The 15,979-nt window shown below is 40.4% G+C and overlaps 3 protein-coding genes across 4 annotated transcripts; 1 reads left to right on the top strand and 2 right to left on the bottom strand.

Annotated features, from left to right (window-relative positions):
* Nucleotides 1–1,330: 1,330 nt before the first annotated feature.
* scd (stearoyl-CoA desaturase (delta-9-desaturase)) lies at nucleotides 1,331–6,167 on the bottom strand. Its single transcript, XM_077738394.1, has 5 exons — nucleotides 5,541–6,167; nucleotides 3,604–3,734; nucleotides 3,336–3,541; nucleotides 2,918–3,150; nucleotides 1,331–2,839 (listed from the first exon to the last, which is right to left on the bottom strand). The coding sequence occupies exons 1-5, from the start codon at nucleotides 5,782–5,784 to the stop codon at nucleotides 2,640–2,642; spliced, it is 1,014 nt and encodes a 337-aa protein (XP_077594520.1). The 5' UTR covers nucleotides 5,785–6,167; the 3' UTR covers nucleotides 1,331–2,639.
* Nucleotides 6,168–6,839: 672 nt separating this feature from the next.
* On the top strand, nucleotides 6,840–13,117 carry dnajb12b (DnaJ heat shock protein family (Hsp40) member B12b). Its single transcript, XM_077738393.1, has 9 exons — nucleotides 6,840–7,192; nucleotides 7,547–7,715; nucleotides 7,783–7,928; nucleotides 9,676–9,843; nucleotides 9,918–9,988; nucleotides 10,502–10,611; nucleotides 10,683–10,846; nucleotides 10,920–11,043; nucleotides 11,525–13,117. Exons 1-8 carry the CDS (start codon nucleotides 7,060–7,062, stop codon nucleotides 11,039–11,041), a joined length of 1,083 nt encoding a protein of 360 aa, XP_077594519.1. The 5' UTR covers nucleotides 6,840–7,059; the 3' UTR covers nucleotides 11,042–11,043; nucleotides 11,525–13,117.
* A 278-nt stretch (nucleotides 13,118–13,395) lies between these two features.
* ddit4 (DNA-damage-inducible transcript 4) lies at nucleotides 13,396–15,429 on the bottom strand. 2 transcript variants are annotated; one of them, XM_077738396.1, is made up of 3 exons: nucleotides 15,284–15,429; nucleotides 14,633–14,795; nucleotides 13,396–14,168 (listed from the first exon to the last, which is right to left on the bottom strand). In XM_077738396.1, the coding sequence occupies exons 2-3, from the start codon at nucleotides 14,790–14,792 to the stop codon at nucleotides 13,696–13,698; spliced, it is 633 nt and encodes a 210-aa protein (XP_077594522.1). In that variant the 5' UTR covers nucleotides 14,793–14,795; nucleotides 15,284–15,429; the 3' UTR covers nucleotides 13,396–13,695. The 2 variants fall into 2 exon arrangements, with proteins under 2 accessions (XP_077594522.1, XP_077594521.1); XM_077738395.1 differs by having other exon boundaries at nucleotides 13,396–14,171.
* Nucleotides 15,430–15,979: the final 550 nt, after the last annotated feature.

Below are 15,979 nucleotides of genomic sequence, written 5' to 3' on the forward strand. Positions count from 1 at the left end.
CCAGATACTACATCTAGAACTGCTTTAAACTTCATTTTCTTTGCATCAGTCTTGTATTAGCAATTGCATAAGAATGTGAAAAGTAGTTTTTCAGGTGAAATTACTCAAAAAATAGGCACCCATTTATATGTATTTTGACTTTTAAATTTGGAAAATGTCTCCCTAGGAATAACATTAGAAAATATGAATTGTTTATGGCTCTATTTTTCAAAAAAGTTCCCGACTCCTGTTTTACATCAAACATAGGCAGTCAATAGAGTTTAGTTAAAAGAATGTTTGTGTATAGTTGCATGACTTTGAGCAAAAATGGCATAGCATACTGCAGTTAAATGTGATAATGATGTGATCCCAATGACATTTCCTCCGTTTTAAGAAGTTGCTTTGACATGGCAACCTCAGGATGTGAGATTCCTGCCTTGGAGGACTTGTTACCTAACATTTATTGTGTCATTCCCACGTGTGTTTTTGCACAGGTGCCCGTTTGCCATTGGCAAATGGGCCATCATAAGTCAGGAGCTTTTCTCCCATTGGTTGCTTGCAGTCAGACGCTGCTTGTGTCTATTTTGGCAAGGGGGCTGAACTCTAGTAACCTCCCACAGTCATTTAGCCATGGTGGGTTAATATTCCCAAATATCACGCCACATCCAGCAGCAGCCTGAGTCATGCTTCTCTCCTCAGGCCACACTTTACTGTAAAACCTCCCCGGGGTCATATTTGGCCATGGGAGGGGGGGGGGGGTGGCTTGAATCATATATAGTTGCCTTTGTGAGGAAAAATGCATTTCTCAGGTCAAGTCTTGTAATGTTTCTAACATCTTATGATTCCAATGTATTTAAACAGCTGATATTTTCCTAGTGACCTGCTCCATTTGTTCCTGTTTAGTCCTTGGGCGACAAAATTTGGCCACCGGTGGCCTATTAAAGTCCAATTTAAGGACTTTATTTAATCATCTATTTGGGTTGATGCAATAACGTGGGTTTCCATGTAAACACGTTTCTGTGACAAGCCATGACTGCCATTTTTAGACTTTTTCCTTCACTAAAAATGTACTAATGGCAATAAATGCAGCCATTGAATAAGTTAATTTTTAGAAGTAAACTTTCCGTGTGGATATTTTTTAGTGTATAGAGAGTTTAGGTAAGCAAAAAAGCCAAAAAGTTTTATATTAGACAGCAATTGTGCCATTTTGTCTGTAAGTATGGCTTATATTTGTTTTTTTATACCATTAATATTGGAATATTATTCTTTTGTTCACTCAATGGCACCCAAATATTACAATCAGTTATTGTGTGAGTGTTGAAATCTCTATTGGACAAGTAAGAATGAGACATTTTGAAAATATTGTGAACTTTTATTACCGAACTTGAGCAGTTGACAAAACATTGCAAGACTTCCAACTTTATTTTCTTTTTTTAAATCCTTCTTGTATGGGAGCAACATCATTAATTTGGGCCTCGGGTTGCTTGTAGTATCGTTAAGAGTTGGCACATTCGTTGGAAGAAAGATGTTAGGGGGCGGGGCATAATTTCCTAAGGTTATTATTTGATAGAATTGTATTTTGTTGTTGTTGCTACCTTAAAATTGCAATACCAAGTATGCCTCTGTAAACACGGACTTTCAATATATTCCAATCTGATGTTTTTTTTAGGGGGCGGAATGGGTCGTACGTTTAGGAATGGATGCAAGTCGTAAGGCATTTGGTAGTTTCCTGACTCTTTCTAAAACATGGCTGGGGGGGTTTGGAGGGGGGGCAAAATAACCAGGCAGGCGCTCTTAATTCCAAATACAATTTACAGAACAGTTTTCCAAGTCCATCAGTTCTGATCAGAGCGACTTTTTTGAACCAGTACCAAAGAGAACGCAATAATAAATACATAAATAAGATCATACAAGCATTCTGTAAAACCCGACACTCGCAAAGGGGCGGGGGGGTTTTGAGGTTCACGCTGTCATCATCATCATCATCATCGTCATCATCGTCGTTATCCTCATCATGCACGGATGGCCAGATGGTCACATGACCCGGCTTGCTACAACAACCGGTAAAGAGATGTTGCATAAAAACGTCGCGAGAGAGGAAGCGAAAGCCACATACGCCACGAGAATATCCAAAAAACGTCCACAAAGCGCACTAAAAACGAAAAGTTGGCACGAGATCGTTAAACTGGAAACTTTATCACGAAATGGCGGGGCAGTTTCAATGTTTCGGTTGGTTGTTTTTAATCTTCCACGGGCGTTTAAGAAAATAGAAACCAAAACAAAATGGCTACGTGAGGAACTTCGGAATACAGCAAAAATTGAACTTTTCTCCAAATTAAATTGGGATCAGAGTCCGATAAATGATTTTTACCGTAGACCGAAATTCAGTCACGTACTAAAAGGCGGAGAACTTAGCTAAAAAAATCGTATTTTTTGTTGTTGTTCCGTTTAATCTGCTTTGTAATTTTTTTTTGCTACGGCTATAAAAGAAGCAAAATGTGTATCGAGGCCCACCTCAAAGCCGATTTAGCCTCCGTTTTGCGGATGTAAAAGATGAAACGCCGTCAAAAAAAAAGGACTCGTGGAGGTTTTTATTTTCCGTTTGACGCTCGGCGAGGTCTGGGGTACTCGTTCTTTTGCCGTTGTTTTTTTATCAAGTTCTAGCCACTGCGGTAGCTTCCATCACCTGTACGCTGAGCTCTCGCTAGCGCCATCTCGTGAGACACTCGTTTGCGGTCCTTGGCGAGCCCCAGGAAACACATCAGGTCGATAAAGCAGGTGGTCAGATTCAACTTGCATCCGAATTCGCTGGTAGCGTAATCGAATGGGAACGTGTGGTGGTAATTGTGGAATCCTTCCCCTAAAAAAAACATTAAAAAATCCTACGTAAGCTCCCATGGATCACGTAGTCCTTAAACGTTTAGTCATGGCGTCTTACCAATGGCGCTGAAGGTGACGAACTTATTCTCACGGGGGTTAATAGTCTGGTCATACGGTCGGTTGCCCCACATGTGTGCGGCACTGTTGACCAACCAGGTAGCATTGAGCACTAGCGTGTAGCGTAGCAGTGCCGGCACAAAGTAAGCCACCCAAAGGGTCTCGCCCCAAAAGTACCAAGGCACCAACATGGGTACTACAAAGCACATGAGCAGAACTGATAGCTTGTAGTGCCTGTAGACAGAAAACATGGGGGGGAGGGGAGAGAGAAATAGACAGTTAGCGGCGCGGTGAGATGCTCACGTTACCTGGTTGAACCGGAATGGCGGCATGTGGTTTCCTTTGTATTGTGTGTCAACATCTTTATGGTACTCGGTATGTTTTTAAGCCCATAGCCAGGGAAGAAAAGTTGTACTCACTTCCTCTGAAACATGACCACTTTGTCGGCTAGCAGGTCATGTAGTTCTAGCTTGCGTCCCTTCTCGATGACGTCCGGGTGTTTGCGCACCAATAACCAGCCGATGTGGGCGAAGAAGAACCCGCGTACGGCGTTGTGCGGGTCGGCGTCCGTCTCCGAGTATTTGTGGTGGACTCTGTGGTCACGGGCCCATTCGTAGATGTCGTTCTGTTACAAAAGAAAAGAATGTTATGGTTTTTGCTAGGTTAAGGGTGTTAGGTTTTTGTTACCTGGAAGGACATGGAGTTGGCTGTAGCCAGGAAAATTTTTAAAGGGAGCGTGGCCTTGTAAGACCTGTGACTCCATAGGCGGTGAGCGCCTGCCGTTACTCCTAAAGCACTTATCAAAAAGCAAAGTATGGCTGTGAAGAGGGAGAAAAAAAACACAAGTTATTTAAAAACCTTTGACATCAAGGCAATTGCAGAGGTTTTACGATGTTTTTTGGGCTTCCAAAAGCATGGATTGACTTGACTCTATAAAGTTAGGACAGTGTTGGACATGCAACTGACTAAGCAACAAGTCAGGCATGTTACACATTGGTGTGATTTGAGTCACACCAGCGCATGATGGCCAGTCGACCACATCGCATTTGTTTATTCATTTGCAGTTTATTCCAAGTGGTTGTGTTCAAGTTGGGGCTAGACCAGATATGGACAAACTGCTGCCCGATTTTATAGCCCCTCTATCTTTTTTTAAATGACATTTTAATATTTGACTTTATACTTTTAACTTTAATGATGAGTATGGAAATACTTTAGTCCCTTTTTTTCTGTTTATGTTTCATATGTACTGTTAACGGATGCACTTTTTTATATGTATCATATCTTGTGCTGACCCGGCCCATCTGTCAAATAAATTGTAAAGTTTTCTGCCAAAATTAAAGTTTGTTATAAAAAAAAGTCAAACATAATCTACTTTAATGTCGCTGGGACTTGTTTATCTCACATTGGACTTTTGCGGGTAATGCGATTGTCGTGCTCTTTAGACCATTTGTTGATCTAATGACCAAGAATTCTCCATCTTTGATTACGCTTTAATGATTTGACATCTTCAAAGCTTGTTTAAACATTGAGAATTCTTCGGAATGATCAAAGTCTGACATTGGAAAATGGCCGAATGGCCTTTGGATAACCCAATTTTAGCAAGGGCTTCCTAATTTAAAGTTTAATAAAAGTATTGTTTTTTCGAGACTGCAAATAAACATGCATCCCAAAACAGATTCCAAGTTAGTATTGTTTTCTAGAAGAATAGTGATTGTTGTTCTATTTTTTTTTCTTTACAGCTTCATTCAAAATCATCATCTGTGATGGACTGGTAACCAGTTTAACCCATTCCCGATGTCCATACTTCACTGGGAGAGGCTCCAGGAAACAGGTAAATGTTAATTTTTTTCAAAGTTGAGAGACCAGTTAAGTGTTTTGCCAAATATTTATAGTCTACAGTTTGTTTAATTACAAGTTGTGCTAATTTTCATGTTTGTACTTGATTAAGGCTGTCAAAAATATTAAGCGACTCAAAAGTGCGCCAACTTTTTAACACCATTTTAAATGCTATTCGTTTTTTAGCAAAGGAATTTGATGAAAATAATAAACTACAATAATTTATTATTTGTATTTGTTCAAAAACAATTGCTAGTATTTAGTGGGCTTTTTTTCTTTTACTAAAAAAAAATAGGCACTTTATCTTTAAAGGGTAAAAACAAGTCTTTTGGGTCCAAAAATAATGTTTATTAAAATATAAATGTAAAAATTCAATGTATTTTTGTACTTTTACAAAAATAATTGCTAATATTATTGGCTTTTTTTTTTGCTCTTTAAAGGTCAAAATTCCAAAACAAAAATTCTCCAAAAATACCTACATTCCCTATTAAGAGTTAAATGTCTTTTAGGTCTAAAAAAATAACATTAAAGCTTTATAAGGTCTTCAGTGTCAACTTTTATCTTCCCCTTAAAGGGTTAAGACCCCCACTATCCTACCAAAGCTTCAAATTTGATATTTTAACATACATTATAATGACTGGCATTCTAGTAAATGTCCACTAAGTAGATGGAAGCGTACATGATGAAGGGTTATGACCACCCAGATGACAGATGGCAGTTAGGTTGTTGCTTAGTTATAGTTAGTTACCTAGTTAGTGAGTTAGATGGATGGATAGATGGGAACTTACACCAGAGCAGCGTGGGGAGCGAGGCAGTGGGCACGAGGAGAACGCCATACAGAGCGCCTAGATGCAACAGGGTCATGAGGATAACGTTCCTCCACACGATGATCTGGTCTGGCTTGGGGCCTTGCTTCTCCTCGTACGTGTGATCGAACGCGTCTTCGCTGCAGGAGGCCTCCATCGGAAAACCGTTGCTGGAGGAAGCGCCTTCTTGTTCTTGCTTCTCTTTCAGTTCCTCAGCCTCCGTCATCGCGTCTGTCCGTCTTTTCGGATGACTGAATCAATGGATGGATGGATGAATGAATACTCTTCCGCTTCCGCCGTTCAGTAAGAGAGAGAGAGAGAATAAGGGACAAGTTAGAACGGCTGCTATTCCGATGGAGGAGGAGGAAAAAAAGGCAAAAAAAAGGAAAAAAGAGGCGACCGGTCCACTGATGATGCTGGCGTTGCGTAACGATGGCTTGACAGCTCCGTTGAAAATGGAGGCAGACAACTAAAGTTCGACAACTCACCACACGCGTGCTATTAAAGAGGCCTTTGAAGCCGCGATGTAGCCACGTTAGCGTTTGTTTTAAACCGAAATAACACGAGAGAGAGAGAAACGGGAGGGGGGAGTGTGTCGCATCAAAACCAAAAGGGATGGGATGCGCGAGGTGCCTTGGCGGCGCATAGGCCAATCAGGGCAACGGTCCCGCCCCCTTGATGATCTCCCATTGGCTGCCAGCCCATCTGCTGTTCGACACCTCTTCGCGTTCCGTCCAGATGTGTATGATTGAGCGTCTGTGCCCCCCCAATACACACCCTTTTTTAGGGGCAAATAATGTATACATACAGTGTAATTAAACCTTTCCACTTTTTCCAAAGTTGACACTTTATAAAGCAAGTGACTATTTTTGATCTATTCAAAACAAATACAGAAGAATTATTATTATGAGATATTTTAGGGTTATTGTATTTTATTATGTATGTTCATTATAGGGAAATTGAAGTAAAATGAATATAAAATGAAATATACTGGTATGGTCACAGGTAACATTCTAAAGTAGAATTTGTTTACATAGTATTTAACCGATAGAATGCCTTTGACAGCGATGGATCATTTTTTTACCCTTGCATGACTCATTTTTTTACTCATTGAATATAAATGAAAAATGTATAGTCAAATCTCTGTATAAAGGCCTCAGTAACTGTTGTAAGTTCATCTTGAAGTTTATTCAAAGTCAAAACCCAATAGTTGCCCTTAAATAACAAAACACCCTTTGACCTACATTTTGAAAGAAGATTTTTGTCGCCCTCTTGCGGACAACATCCTCTATCATCTCCATCACTCAACATTAGCTAACTGAGCTAACCGGTTCCTTAAAGTCTCTTGCTCCATCAATATAGTAGACCCAGGTTTAAATAAAATGTAAAAAGACGTTCTCTCTCCAAGGTCCTGCTTTTACTTGCATCAGCATCTGTATGACGTCAGTGCGCGTCTTTCTTGGCTTCCGGTGCTGCTGCTAACCCACCGAGGTCCAGCACCATGGAGGTGAACCGGGATGAGGCGGAGCGGTGCGTCGACATCGCCACCGCGGCGTTGAGCAGCGAGCAGCCGGACAAGGCCAGGAGATTCCTGGAGAAGGCTCAGAGACTCTTCCCTACCGAGAAGGCGAGGGGTAAGTCCAGAGTGCACTTGAACGCATCACCTGCTTTCTTGCATGTATGGGACTGAGTGAATGAGTAGTACTGTATAATGTATACTGGACTGTAGGGGGGGGGTCTGTATTTGGGACGCTGCAAACTACCCCAGGACAGACGCCATTATGAAACACCTGCAATGTTATTTTATTATTATTGGTATTTAAATCAATTTATCTAAACTTCAGGGTGCATTTAAGATCAAGTTAAAGTGGAGCCCTGTAAATATGCATTGTAAATGATGATGACAATTTGTATTTTTGGCAAAAAAATGTTGGTGCAAATGGACAGACATTTCCAAAAACGCTATTATTATTGTTTGTTTTTTTTAGTCCTGCTGGAACTCATGTCCAAGAATGGCTTCACACCCAGAAAAAACCCACGCACGGACAACAGTGGCGACTCGGGACCTCCACGGAACCGAAGTGGGGACCCAAGACGACCTGAAGAAAAACCAGTAGATAAATCCTACACAGCAGAACAAGTGGAAGCTGTGAGAAGGTATCTACAAAATATGTTAGACATACACATAGCTTAACATAACGGTGCATCGATCTGTAAATTGCAGGATCAAGAAATGCAACGACTTCTACGAGATCCTGGGCGTGCAGAAGGACGCCTCCGAGGATGAGCTGAAAAGATCCTATCGCAAGTTGGCGTTGAAATTCCACCCGGATAAGAATCACGCTCCCGGTGCCACGGACGCATTTAAAGGTAGCGTTTAAAGTCCTTGAACTGGAAAATTCCCACTTCAGTAGTAAACCAATGATCTCCGCCCACTACTGGGGGGTGGGGGGGTGCAGGTTGTTGATTCCGAGCTCTAAAGAGGAAACCTTTCCACAAATGTGGAATGTTATGAGTGCAATTAGTAGATGGCAATCAGGAGCTTCTTGTTTCAACCCAACCCCCATCACTGAAAGGCCTGAACTGGGACAATACTGTTCAATAGGCAGATGTCACCTTAGTTTATAAAATCTTCTGGAACAAAACTCTTCATCCACTGCAAGATTTTGTACCAAAAAAATCCAACATAGTAACAAGAGCTGGGTCTAGAGGTGACTGTGTAGTTCCCTTCAAAAAGAGTGATACATTAATTACATTAAAAAAAGCACCTTCTCTCTTCATACTTTCATAGAGTATGAATGGGCTACAAATTGCCTTTCAGGCAGAACCTGGAATGGACACTGCCTGGGCGCCGTATGTTTGACACCACTTATCATTTACTACAACGGGGGTGAGCAAGGCAGTCCTCAAGAGCTGCAGCGTTTCGTTCCAAGATAGACGGGGGTTGGGCTGAAATGAGAAGCACCTGAATGCCATTCACTGATTGCACTGGTTGGACACTAGTATTGTGGAAAGGTTTCCTCTTTTGAAACCCTTCACCCACTGTGGACCTTAATGGAATATTTTGAATATAGAATCACAAAAAAAAATTTTTTTTTAGAGATGACAACAAAGGCTGGCTCTAGAGGTGACTGTGTAGTTTAGTCAAAAAAATAGTGCTAAACACCTTTTCTCAACTAACCACTACTATTATTATTAATACTACTACAACTCCATGTAGTGCTTTTTTTTGCTCCAAGATCGACTTTTCAATGAGCCAATCGCGATCTACTTAGAATTTAGGGGCGGGGCAAGGCAGCGGTCCTCCAAGCCAAGTGTAGCTTTTCCTTCCACGGACACAAAGTTGAACCAGCGGGGGTTGGGTTGAATTGAGCACCTGAGTGCAATCCACTGATTGCACTCGCAGGACACTAGTATTGTGGAAAGATTTCCTCTTTTGAAACCCTGCACCCACTGTGGCCCTTAATGGAATACTTTGAATCTAGAATCACCAAAACAAAATCATTTTTAGGGATAACAATAAGTGCTGGCTCTAGAAGTGACTGTGTAATTCCCTTTAAAAAAAAGAGGACTAAATGAACCAAAAGCACCTTTTCTCTTCATATCTGGAACTCAAAATCAATTAGAATATAACCTGAAACATAAGTAGATAGATCATAACCCTAAATAAATCAAACAACTAACCACTACTATTATTATTAATACTACTACAACTACATGTACATAGTGCTTTTTTTGCCCCTTTTCAATGAGCCAATCGCAATCTACTTAGAATTAAGGGGCGGGGCAAAGCAAAAGTCCTCCAGGCCAAGTGCAGCTTTTCCTTCCACGGACACAAAGTTGAACCAGCGGGGGTTGGGTTGAATTGAGCACCTGAGTGCAATCCACTGATTGCACTCACAGGACATTAGTATTGTGGAAAGGTTTCCTCTTTTGAAACCCTGCACCCACTATGGCCCTTAATGGAATACTTTGAATCCAGAATCAACAAAAAATAATCATTTTTAGGGATAACAATGGCTCTAGAAGTGACTGTACAATAACATGAATATGAATATCTTCATGAATGTGTGTTATCAAATAAATCAAACTCAATAATCATTAACATATTTTTCAGCTATTGGGAACGCGTACGGCGTGCTGAGTAACAGCAAAAAAAGAGGACAATATGATACGTGCGGCGAGGAGAAGCAGCATCCGTCCGCTCAAGCAGACGCCAACTTTGATGCAGATATTTCACCAGAGGACCTCTTTAACATGTTTTTTGGGGGAGGTTACCCCACAAGTAAGTTTCATCCAAATGCTATTGACTGATTGTGTATACAAATTGTTATTTGTATTATTATTATTATTATTTAGGCAGCAATCATGCGTACACAAATGAGAGAATGCGCCACCAGAGGCCGCAAAGAAGAGAGCGACAACGAGATGTGAGTATTTATATATTGCTCGGCAGTCATGTCTTACATTGTCCACGGGTAGGCACTGTTGAGTCGTGTTTACATGCCGCTATGTTTTTTTTTAATTTGAAATCTGATTCTAAATCCCCTATAATAAATCATAATTCACGAGCACGAGATCAGTTTTAAAATAAAAAAGTTTGAAATGCTTAGAATATTTCAAGCACATTTAACTTGATATATTTTTAAGGCTAAATTTAGATTGGTGGCTTTTCAGGCCTGTCTTATATGGCTCGTAAAATGTATAAATTATGACTATAGTCATTTTAAAGATGGAATTTTGTTTGCTATGGGTCAGAATTTACACTTTCTCATTTTTAAAATAGAATTATAACTTTAAAATAAGAATTCTTGTAATAAAGTCACCATTTTGGGCCTTTTTTTAAATCTTCAATGGCCTTAATCCTCTCCTGCATTCCCTAGATTTAATGCCACTATAATTTATAGTAACTCTAATTATTTATTTCTTTTTCTTGACCTTAGGGAGGGCTGGCCCTCTTTGTCCAAATCATCCCCATCCTCATCCTTGTGATCGTCTCGGCCCTCAGCCAAATGATGGTCAAAAATCCAGCGTACAGTCTGAGCTATCGGCCGTGAGTTAAAAACAACAAAGCTTTGCCAAAATGGTCACGTCCAAGTCAGCTCACGTTGGATCACGCGGCAGGTCGGCGGGACACACACAGAAGAGGCTGACGGGGAACCTGAAGGTGGCGTACTACGTGGCCGAGAACTTCCACAAAGATGACAACCTGAAGCGCCTGGAAGAAGCGGTGGAGGAGGATTTTATCTCCAATTTGCGTAATAACTGCTGGAAGGAGAAACAGCAAAGTATGTGAACTTTTTGGCTTTTTTGATGATATGAATAGAAATATTTCTAATTTGGTTTGTCTTCCCCATGCAGAAGAAGGCATGCTGTATCGAGCACGCTATTTTGGCGACACCGATCTTTACCAGCGAGCACAGAGGGCTCGGACGCCAAGTTGCGCCAAGTTGTCTGAGATCAGCGCGTCGGCGCACGGCTAAAGGTATTTTAATGTAGCAAAAATCAAAATAATAATAATTACAAAGAAGGGTAATTATTGTTGAACCTATCAAGGGGAAAAACGAGTAAGATTTCTTTATTTTTCTAATTTTAAAATTTGGGATTAAAAAAAAAATTGGGATAATTTAGACCACGGGTGTCCAAGTGGCGGCCCGGGGGCCAAATCCGGCCCACCGCATCATTTTTTGCGGCCCGACAGAAAATAAATCATCATCAGAATTTCTGTTTTAGGATCAAATTAAATCAATAATTGTCATTTTTTAATTTTTTTTTCTGTGTTTTTAGTTCAAGACTCATTTTTAATTGGATGTCCGTTAAATACTATGAACAAAAAAAATCTATTTCTTACTCTAAAAAAACTAATTTTAACCCATTCAGAAAACTTATTGGCCATCACCCCCCCCAAAAAATATAATTCCTTTCTGTTAAAATATTTTTTTTGTGTTATTTTCCTATTTTTCTAGACTGACATGGTTGTAAATAATGTCCCGAGCCGACTTCCCGAGAGCAACAAGACGCCGGTGCTCCTGCTAAACTGGTTTAAAGTGACGAAGCGTAAAGGTAATAAGGGTAAAGGATTTAGCTACGGGATCTCAAACTGCACTTGACGAACTACCAAAACCACGGGACTTCATTTCTGGCTTTTTGAAAGCGATGAAAAAGTTTGCTTGAGTTGCGCCTTCTCAGTAACCCTTTGAAACTATGCAGTCATCACATCAAAACACCAAATACATCATGACCTCATTTCAGATTGGACCGCGGGCCCATAAAAACAGGGCCACAGATGGCCCGCGACCGTAGCTTGGACACACCTGTCGTAAATAACAGTCTCGTGAGTTAGACTATTGCTGATTTTAATCGGGTCGCGTATAATCGTGGAATGAGGAACCCAAACCACGAGCTTGGCAAATAGTTTTATCTGTAACCTTTGACCTCTGACAACCTACTCGTGCGCCATCTTCTCGCATCTGTTCGCTAAAAGATATTCCACAAGAGGGTGCAAATTCCTCCGTCCAGGCGACAATGGTTTACATGTCCTGATGCCAATAGAAAAATCACATGGCATTTTTTTACTACCGTATTTTGCGCACTATAAGTTGCACTTTTTTTCAGAATTTGGCTCTTAAAAATGTTGCTATATTTTTGTTTGTTTTTTGCGGTCATGTCTGGTCTACAATAACCCCAATAATCAAGGAATTACTGTACATATTTCTTCCTTTCATTGACTAGTGCGACTTATAGTCCAAAAAATACGATCTACAAATAAATATATCCCCATTTCTCATTACCCAACTTATTTTACAGTAAAAAATGACCAGTCAAAAACTCCCATCAAGCCCAAATCCCAGAAACACTCAATTTTCTCTTTCTATTTTTGTTAGCTCCTCCCTCTTGACTCACTTTTAGCGTAAAACCACTCGTCATTTCACGTCAAATCAGGTGCAATATTTCACTCAAAATATGTAGAAATCCATCTGACCACTCACATGACCTTTTACGGCAAATAATGGAAACTTTCCGCTAAACATTATGTAGGTTAATAATGCAGTATAACACTAGCCCCGCCTTGTTTTTACTGCCTGATACGGGGCAAAGAAGGAAAAAAAAACAAATTGTAAAAAGTCCAACAAGGCAGCGGCCGCTTTGTTTTTTGGGAGTTGAGCAAACAGACTCAAAGCAAAGTGGCGCGTCAGCACTTTTCAAGGCCGCAGCTGCGAACACGGCGCCCCGCACGTTCACGTTATTGGACTGACGTACAGGCATGTGTTAGGCAGGAAGTGCAGTGTCATGTTCGCAAAAAGGCCTTCCTCCTTTTTTTCTGGGGTACGTGTCGCCGGGCAGATTTCACCCTTTCCGTCCCATTCATGCGAAAAAAGAATACTTTGGACTTGTTTTTCATCTTGTAGATGCACGTTGGTCATTTATTAGGTGCTCTCACACAAGTTAGAATAAGAAAGTATATGTTTTATTTGCACTGATAATATAATGTGAGAACTATAGTAGATCCCTTTTGTTAATGATTAAGTTTAAACTATTGAAGGAGCTTTTTGTTTGTGTTTTTCATTTTATTCCAACTAGTGGCCTATCAAGGAACTGCTAAGAGAAATGTATTTTTCTCTCATTAAAAAAATACTTTAAAATTAACCAATGATTTTGAGGTTTTTTTTTTAAATGGCAATTTCAATGGGTAGAACATAACATGATATTAAATGCATTTAATGTATTTACATTATACTATTATAGTAATATATTGAGCTGTCATTCATGTTTAATATCAAAATATGTAATTTCCACCCCATGCACTTTAAAAAAAAATTGCATGAAACACAGCGACTGGTTAGAAAAATAATTTATTTTTTGCGAGTGTGAAAATACAAAAGCAAAAGCAAATCGGTGCAAACTAAGTGCAATGTCAAATGAGCATTTGAATATCAAATAAATAAGCGTCCACGCAGGTATGGAATGACGTTTGACTTGAAGCTAATATGCCAAAAGATGTCTTCTTCTTCGTTATTTTCCCACCATCATATAGCTATAGCTGCCATTAGGGATGTTTCCATAGAAACGGAGGTACACACTCGACCCGTACCGGCGCAAGACGCCCTTCTTTCACTCAGAAGTTTTTTTCTGATCTTTAACATTCTTCAATCAGCAGTTCCTCGGAGCAGTACAGTTTTTTCTTGATGACCCGGAAGCCGGTACTGAGTTTGATGGCCTGCCTGGCGGCGGGGGATTTGGAACCGAAAAGTCCTTGGATCTTAGGCCACAACCCGCCGGATTCCAGCCTCAGGACCAGCGTCAGCTGAAAGGTGGGTACCAGGTAAGGGTCCACGGAGAGTTGGGCTACGCTCTCGCATTGGGCTCCCCGTTCCACGCACAAGTCCACTAGGGCACCGCGCAGGCCGCACGGTTCACTAGTGGCTAGGTGCAGTAGCTCGCCGCCGATGCGCTCTAGGAGACGCTCGGGGATGAGCAGTTTGGCGCAACGTAGGGCGCACGCAGAGTCCTTGGCTTCCCGAAGACTGCGCTCGATCAGGTCCACCACTTCTTTCAAAATGGCCTCCTCCGTGGGGTCGTTGAAGAGATCCTCCTCGGAAACGTCGGACACTGCTGGGCGAGGATAAAGGACACGTGAGTTCAGATGGTTGCATTTCTTGACCTTTACTTCTTTTTAAAACGAGTAAAATTGCATTTGGAGTCACCCTATGGCAGCTAGTTTGAATTCCGGATGTTATTTTATGTCCTAGATTTGGCTAAATTAAGCTTGAAGAACTACAAAGTCAAAGTACTACAATGGCGGGTTAGCAGCTAACATCCTAGTTAAGTATTGAATAGAATACTATAGGACATTCAATGTTTTTTTTCCAATTTGAACAAGCTATTCAACATTAAATGGTTATTATACATTTTTTTAAATGTCATGTAATAACAAAATGAGGTTGCAAAAAATTGACTTCTCTTAAATATATTTATATGAAAAAAATAGTCCAATGTTATAATTTGAACCCTTTCAATGGTGGTTAATGAGTAAAAAAATGCCAGATAGACTTGGTGGAGTCAGTGGTTCTCACCTGAGTCAGAGAGGTCGCTCCGACTGCTATTGTTGGATCTAGACTCCATGCTGTCGGTCAACCGTTGCACCAGATTGTCCCACGACAGTCTCCTGGGACAGCTGTCCAACGGGGACGGTGGCGAGCTACCACTTTGAGCGCTGACTGCACTTGAATGCATCGTCTGTGTGGAAAAGAGATAAAAGTTGAGGAGAGACAATTGACTTTGCAGGAGAATTAAAAATAGCAACCATTTTCTTCAAAGCCTTAGACATGATCTTAGTGTTAAGAAAAAATAATGTACTTTAAATAGGCATAACTTACTAAAAGCTAAATTTGTGGCCGTAAAGTGAGGAAGTGATGCGTTCAAAACCTAGTTTTTTTATAGTAATATTGCATTGTACATATGAAAGAAATCTCAAATGGGGTAAAAAAAATAAGTTTTTTAGGTGTTTTATGCATTCTGCATTTCTATAATATAACATATAATAACCAATACTTAAATATCCGTGTTGTCATTAATTAAAAAACAAATATCTGGTTATAAGCAGTGACATAAAAGCATCTTTTATTGTTTTCTATGGTCTCTTTAACAGCGCTTTAAGTTTATATCAAAGAATGACATTCGGAATGTGCACTATGAGAATACAGTGCTGATATCAAAGTTCTTACCTTCAAAAAGAAGTCAAAAATATGGACTATTTGAAGCTTTATTGTCTGCAAAAAGCAAGCATCGGAAACTTGTATTGTAACGTAGCAGTCCAGCAGCTGTAGGAAAGCTCTGCGGCTTCCACTTGCCCCGCAACAATGTTTATATACTAGCTTTGCAACCACGCCCCCGTGGCCGGGCAAGTAGCCAATGAAAAAGAAGAAGCACACCCCCGAGCTCTATCTTGCCTGGTAACGCCAGCATCGAACAAAAAAATGAAGACAAAAAATGGGGGCTTGTGTTGAAAAGCAGACCCCCCGCTGATGTGGAAATGTACAGAGACTTGCCTGGACATGTTAGGGACATATTAAAGCAAATGTTTTCTTTTATATCGTCGCGGTAAGGACGTTAAATGAGTGAAAAACGCTATCTGCGGGGATACTGTATGGCTGCAAAGGCATGACATCACCTGTTTTGCTCCTAAAAGCATTACATCACATTTTTTTATGCTGCAGAGCATCGAAAACAACACTGCAGCAGCAGCAGCTTTGAAAAATGACAATAAGTCACTCACTTTCACAAATATGGACGACATAAGTGCTTCTTCATCAGTCATAACAGCATTAATACCATTTTTTGGTCTTGATTTTTTTGCCACTTTTTGGTATTCTTTGTTAAGAATTGCATAGAGATGCATTACAAAATGATACAGTCCAAAG

Source organism: Stigmatopora nigra, chromosome 18 (assembly GCF_051989575.1).
Source record: "Stigmatopora nigra isolate UIUO_SnigA chromosome 18, RoL_Snig_1.1, whole genome shotgun sequence".
NCBI lineage: Eukaryota > Metazoa > Chordata > Actinopteri > Syngnathiformes > Syngnathidae > Stigmatopora > Stigmatopora nigra.

Bases quoted from the DNA above. Each gene is read 5' to 3' on its own strand.
- scd (XM_077738394.1), bottom strand. From the start codon at position 5,784: ATGACGGAGGCTGAGGAACTGAAAGAGAAGCAAGAACAAGAAGGCGCT. The intron at 3,151-3,335 runs GTGAGTACAACT...TTCTGTCTACAG, and splicing joins GTGGTCATGTTTCAGAGGAA to GCACTACAAGCTATCAGTTC. The intron at 2,840-2,917 runs GTAAGACGCCAT...TGTTTTTTTTAG, and splicing joins CGTCACCTTCAGCGCCATTG to GGGAAGGATTCCACAATTAC.
- dnajb12b (XM_077738393.1), top strand. From the start codon at position 7,060: ATGGAGGTGAACCGGGATGAGGCGGAGCGGTGCGTCGACATCGCCACC. The intron at 7,929-9,675 runs GTAGCGTTTAAA...CATATTTTTCAG, and splicing joins TGCCACGGACGCATTTAAAG to CTATTGGGAACGCGTACGGC. The intron at 10,847-10,919 runs GTATGTGAACTT...TTCCCCATGCAG, and splicing joins CTGGAAGGAGAAACAGCAAA to AAGAAGGCATGCTGTATCGA.
- ddit4 (XM_077738395.1), bottom strand. From the start codon at position 14,792: ATGCATTCAAGTGCAGTCAGCGCTCAAAGTGGTAGCTCGCCACCGTCC. The intron at 14,172-14,632 runs GTGAGAACCACT...ATCCTCGCCCAG, and splicing joins GAGCGACCTCTCTGACTCAG to CAGTGTCCGACGTTTCCGAG.